Source organism: Sinohyriopsis cumingii, chromosome 2 (assembly GCF_028554795.1).
Source record: "Sinohyriopsis cumingii isolate HCF-2022 chromosome 2, ASM2855479v2, whole genome shotgun sequence".
Lineage (NCBI taxonomy): Eukaryota > Metazoa > Mollusca > Bivalvia > Unionida > Unionidae > Sinohyriopsis > Sinohyriopsis cumingii.
Genome location: NC_142962.1, coordinates 8,226,694 through 8,232,693, shown reverse-complemented (window position 1 = coordinate 8,232,693; position 6,000 = coordinate 8,226,694). Strand labels below are relative to the sequence as shown.

General features: G+C 36.4%; 1 protein-coding gene across 3 annotated transcripts in view; it reads right to left on the bottom strand.

Moving 5' to 3' along the window:
* Positions 1-1,641: 1,641 nt before the first annotated feature.
* The window catches only part of LOC149804310 (inositol-trisphosphate 3-kinase B-like), a 113,056-nt gene continuing 108,697 nt past the window's right edge, over positions 1,642-6,000 (bottom strand). For all 3 annotated transcript variants that reach the window (XM_089938718.1, XM_089938711.1, XM_089938724.1), the window contains exons 7-8: positions 5,532-5,603; positions 1,642-5,026 (exon numbers count right to left, since the gene is read on the bottom strand). In XM_089938718.1, coding sequence (XP_089794844.1) covers positions 4,784-5,026; positions 5,532-5,603 — 315 coding nt within the window. In that variant the 3' untranslated portion in view covers positions 1,642-4,783. The remainder of the gene's footprint in view (positions 5,027-5,531; positions 5,604-6,000) is intronic.

The following is a 6,000-nucleotide window of genomic DNA, read 5'->3' as shown; positions in this document are numbered from 1 at the left end:
GAACAAGTGCTTTAAAAGTATATAGTGGTAACACAGCATCAGCCATTAATACATAGGGAGTCTTCATCATCAGGCACGAAGCCGGCATAGTTGACTGTAGACACAAAAAAAAGAGCTGGAAGCAATGGCTAAGAGACCAGAATGCTAATATCTATTGATGTGGCACTATACGTGAGCGCCGATGTTAACGGACTGTACTTGCTGAGGAAGGTTGGTGGTAGGGGCCTGACAGAATAAGCTAAAGCAGAAAAAAATGCGCCAAGCAAACTGCATCATTGGGAGTGATGAAGAATTTATAGCGCGTCTTTTCAATAATTTTACTGACATAGCATCGCCAAATACATTGTAGATAACAGACATTACTAGTCGTTACTCGTGAACCTCGTAGCAACATCTTTGTGCTTGTCAGAAGTAGATCGGTGAAGGCATCCACCTTACAAATATCATCATGATTTATACACGATTCCTTTGAAACAGATAGGGCTAAACATTATTCCTTTGAAACAGATAGGGCCAAACATTATTCCTTTGAAACAGATAGGGCTTAACATGATTCCTTTGAAACAGATAGGGCTAAACATTATTCCTTTGAAACAGACAAGGCTAAACATTATTCCTTTGAAACAGATAGGGCTAAACATTATTCCTTTGAAACAGATAGGGCTATACATTATTCCTTTGAAACAGATAGGGCTTAACATGATTCCTTTGAAACAGATAGGGCTAAATATTATTCCTTTGAAACAGATAGGGCTAAACATTATTCCTTTGAAACAGATAGGGCTAAACATTATTCCTTTGAAACAGATAGGGCTTAACATGATTCCTTTGAAACAGATAGGGCTTAACATGATTCCTTTGAAACAGATAGGGCTATACATAATTCCTTTGAAACAGATAGGGCTTAACATGATTCCTTTGAAACAGATAGGGCTAAACATTATTCCTTTGAAACAGATAGGGCTAAACATTATTCCTTTGAAACAGATAGGGCTTAACATGATTCCTTTGAAACAGACAGGGCTAAACATTATTCCTTTGAAACAGACAGGGCTAAACATTATTCCTTTGAAACAGATAGGGCTAAACATTATTCCTTTGAAACAGATAGGGCTTAACATGATTCCTTTGAAACAGATAGGGCTAAACATTATTCCTTTGAAACAGATAGGGCTATACATGATTCCTTTGAAACAGATAGGGCTAAACATTATTCCTTTGAAATATAGGTGAATATAGATGATTCCTTTGAGACAGAGGGGGCTATACATGATTCCTTTGAGACGCGGGGGGCAAACTTTGATTTAATTCAGATAGAGGGGGCTAGGCCCGATTCATTTCAGACAGAAGGGGCTAAGCACGATTCCTTTTATAAGGAGAGGGCTTAGCAAGATTCCTTTGAGACAGAGGGCGCTGAACATGGTTCCTTTCAGATAGAGGGGACTAAACATGATTCCTTTGAGACAGAGGGGCTAAGAATGATTCCTTTGAGACAGAGTGGACTAAACATGATTCCTTTGAGACAGAGGGGGCTAAACACGATTCCTTTGAGATGGAGGTGGCTACACATCGCTCGTTTAAGAAGCTTTCATTTATGAAACTATAAAAAAAAATCAAACAAACTAAAATGAAATGTATAAGCCAAGTTAATTGTTTTAATAATACAACACGTAAGTGACACACTGTACATGTATTTATGAACATAGTCACTATATATGAAAATATCAAGATATATACAGTGATTAAACATGTAACATGCAAAGAATTATCGATGATATTTTTCTACAACAATGGAAAATAACAATCAAAACAACATTGACACATTTGTACTCATAAACTGTCCAACATACACCCACTCACTCACGCATCTAGACTACTGACATTTATGAATACGATTTTCTTACAAAGTTATATTACGGACTTCATGCTAAAAATGCGTATCGACAAATTTTGTTACGCCACTGTGCGTATTTATAGAGTAGATGTGATCTATTCACGTCTTTTGAGAGACTTTCCAGGCATTTGACGTGTAATAACTACCTTTCACTGTAAATATCAGCACGTTCGGTGAAGTGAAATGGTGTTTCGCTAAAACTCCAAAAAGATCCATCAATATTTTTTGCATGGAAGCGATGATATAATTCGTTTGTAAGATATGTTAGATTAGTAATAAGCCTCGTACACTTTCTATCTAGCGACTGTCGTACACTTTTTAGCAACTGTCGTGCACTTTTTAGCGACTGTCGTACACTTTTTAGCGACTGTCGTACACTTTCTAGCGACTGTCTGCACTTTTTAGCGATTTTTGCCCACTTTGTAGTAACTAATATCTTGATTTCTGCAAGTTAAAAAGGGCGGTAAGTCGTACAAATATCGCAAATGCACCATGATTTCGGGGGCGGGGGGGGGGGCTTCTGGATGCATAGTTTTCGTAATATCTGATTGTTTCCGTTGGAGTATTATATTTTTTTTAATGAATCCGTTCAGTGTCGTATTAGGAGCTTATTTTTTAAAATTAGACATTACGGAATTGATCTGTTCCAATTTCAACAATATTTTTTATAGGCTGAGGCAAAATTACGCTATCTGGTTTATTTCGAGTTCCGTGCAGGTCCAACAAAGATGTACAAACTCAGAACTGCGTGCAGAGTCTTCAGAACCGCTGCGCATCGGACGGAAGTCCGCTGATATTCAGATTTTTTGAATAAGCTAGAACCCAATCTGCATGCTATTTGGTTGGTTGATTAATTGTCTAACCCAGTCTACATATAATTTGGCTGGTTGATTAATTGGTTGGTGTTTAATGGTACATCAACATATAAAAGGCTATTTGGTGCTGAGACAATTGGGTTATAGTGTCTTATCTTGATACACATTATGGCAGCCGATCCGGCTTGGTCTTGGCTGGATTCAAACTCACACCCTTTCTGGTCGTGAGGCAAGCACGCTAACCACTGATCAACAGTGGGGACTGGAGAGAATAAACCTCATCTTTTGCCTCCACCAATCAGTTGAGATTCCATAAGTGGTGTGCTGGTTACTTTTTTGGGTGTGTGTGTGTGTGTGGGGGGGATGTTTGTTGTTTTCTGTGTGCATAAGAATCGGACTTCCGGTGTGGCGTTTTGAGAGCTAAACCAGAGAAACTATGTTTATAGATAATTGTAAATGCCATTTACTTTACCCTACTGGAGCCAGACACGGAAATACCACTCGTAGAAATGATAGAATCAGATTATTCGTGGCATTTTTTAGATAGACGTTGAGAGAGACTTCAGCAACAACCTTTCCCACCGCTATCGTGCGCTAACCTCAAGGAAAAATCTATGAAAGCAATATCCATCTTTTTCACGGAGGCTTCAAGTTTTCTACGGATAGTAGTGACGAAACAACACCAATAACAATATTAAATATCAAGAACCTTTACTCCTAATCCGACGTGTTATATGGAAGGTGATTTACCAAATGCCGATCAATAATAACATATTATAAAAGCATAAATAAGCGATACCTTGTGTCAGAAACAACAATTAAGTCTCAGTGCAGGATTCCATACTTATTACCCAAGATGCATAAATGTTTGAATGCGAATTATGCGCTAAATGAAAGTTATTATACAATATATGTACAAAATTTTAGGAATCTTGGAGAATTTTGCAACTAGGATTACACTTTTGTATTCTTTTAAATGCATATCCCCTAACGAGAGTAAATCCACAGTTTTATCATACGGGTAGTGCCCTGTTTTCAGCAGGTGAAACAGTTAATTTACTAACGTTATATCGTTCATACTGTCTAAAATATTCAAATGATATAATCACAGAATTATTAAAGGATATTGTCAGCATGCAGGTCGACCTAACGGAATAATCAAAGAGTAAGTCGTCTCTTCGAATGAAAAAGTAAAGTCAAACAGCAAGTGCTATTGTAAACTTGGCTTTCTATGTGGAGGCACTAGTGAGATTCATTATCATGTATACAAGTTCCACTCTATATGCACAATTATCTTATTAACAGCAACAATATAGCGAAGATCCATTGCTTGATCACAGGAGTTGGGATTCCAGCCCAAAATAACATTCCATACGCAAATATCGGTTATAGAAATTATAGTGTGAAAACTAAGTCCGCATTTCATGTTTCATTTGAATTTGATTAAGTTCGTGATAATGAATAAAAAATATACAATTTAATAACATGTTCTTCACTAGGAAATTTAATGAGCATCATTCTTATAAAAATCTTATAAAATACGTGCACGTGCATTCTTTCATCGAATGAACATACACTTTTCAGTCTTGTAATTAAAATATAACATAAACGCACACAAACACACATAATATCACGAGTATATTATAGGTTAATAAAATAATGTCACGCATGTCGTTTAATATGCTGAATCATGTTTTTAAAGCTATATATCAGATTCAGTAGGTACGTCATTATTAGGGCATGCGTAATCCCTTTGTAAGTGCCCGGGCTAAATTGGCAAGTCAATAGCAAGGCCAGTCTCATGAGCATCGAAAGTATGGACCACATGTCAGCGAAGCATTATCCAAACTTGCTAAATGGCGGTCACCCAAAAAGTACTTCATAATGCAAGAAATGCTTGATGTTTGTCACTGCCACTTTTGAGTGTAGAAGGAAGAGGCACACTTAGTCGGGAAGATGAACCTCAATTCGGCCATCTTTGTTAAATAGTCAGAAGGTACATTATTAAATAAACACACCAAAATGGAAATGTATATGCGATGAGTATGCAAAAGTCTATATGCAACTTGTGCTTTCATGAAGAATCGAAGACACTCTGTGAGCTATTGTTGGCAGTGTCATCACACATTTTCTCGAAAACAGATATCAAATTGTCTATGCCACACAAATAACCGTCTTCGTGGTTTCCTTCCTTCCATTTTGATCGGTGGTCAACCGTCATATTGTCGGGAAGAGGAGCAGTTTTGCCAAAGTCGATCATCCAAACACATGCCTGACCTGACTTGTCATGGACAAACAATAAGGAGCTGCCAATAATCTGAAATTAAAATATTCATAATTCTAATTTATTAAATTCCAAACAGCGGACAATATTTAATGCCACAAAACTTTATACGGATACGACCACTATGGTATAACATTTGCAGTGGTTAGAATTTTGGATGACTGGGTGTTTACTTTGTGCTGTTTTGCGAACTGTAAGATTTGATCTGATTGTGTCTGAAAGGAGCTATACATATAAATGATATCGCAATTATTAAACCAACAAATCTGCATTAATATTTGTAAAGATTTTTTTCTTTAAATCGTGAAACAACCACCATTGCTCATGAACAACGTGCTCCAAAGTGAGACCCAGGTCTGTCGTCAAAAAATGAGCTGGAAAGACACGTGTTCGCATTTTTACTTTTGTTATCATTTCAAGTGAATTTTGCATTATGTGAGAGCAGATCGATGTCTTAGTTGTTGGATGTCTTAGTTATTTGCAGTTTGGTGCTATGTATAAATAAAATATAAGGAATTAGTAAAGTTCAGAAACCAACCTCGTGGGACTTGAAAAAAGGTGATGTCTCCTGAGTCAGCCGTAAAGCTTTCAACCTTGAGAGGTACATTTTCTGTGAAAGGAAGAAAATAAAATGCATTTGAATTTTTAAAAAAATATATCTTAGACCTGACACTGATTCCTTTCTACAAAGTGAATTTCATACTAAGAAAAACTTTACTCACGCTACTACTGATAACTTGTGAAATTCAAAAGGAACCCAGACGTTTAAAGATATTTAAAATGTCCACCATTACAACTTAACAATTGCAAAAATGGACAGAAAAAATCCATATATTCATAAACAATTCAAAGCATTTTTCCATACAAGAGATTTCTAAAAAAACCCAAAGTATTCCCAAAAGGACAATTATTTCCTGAAAGGTGCCTTTATTGTCTTTTAAGGAAATGTTGTTTTCGAAAAAATCTAAACACAATATACAAAAACACTGGCAAATTAATTGTAAAAT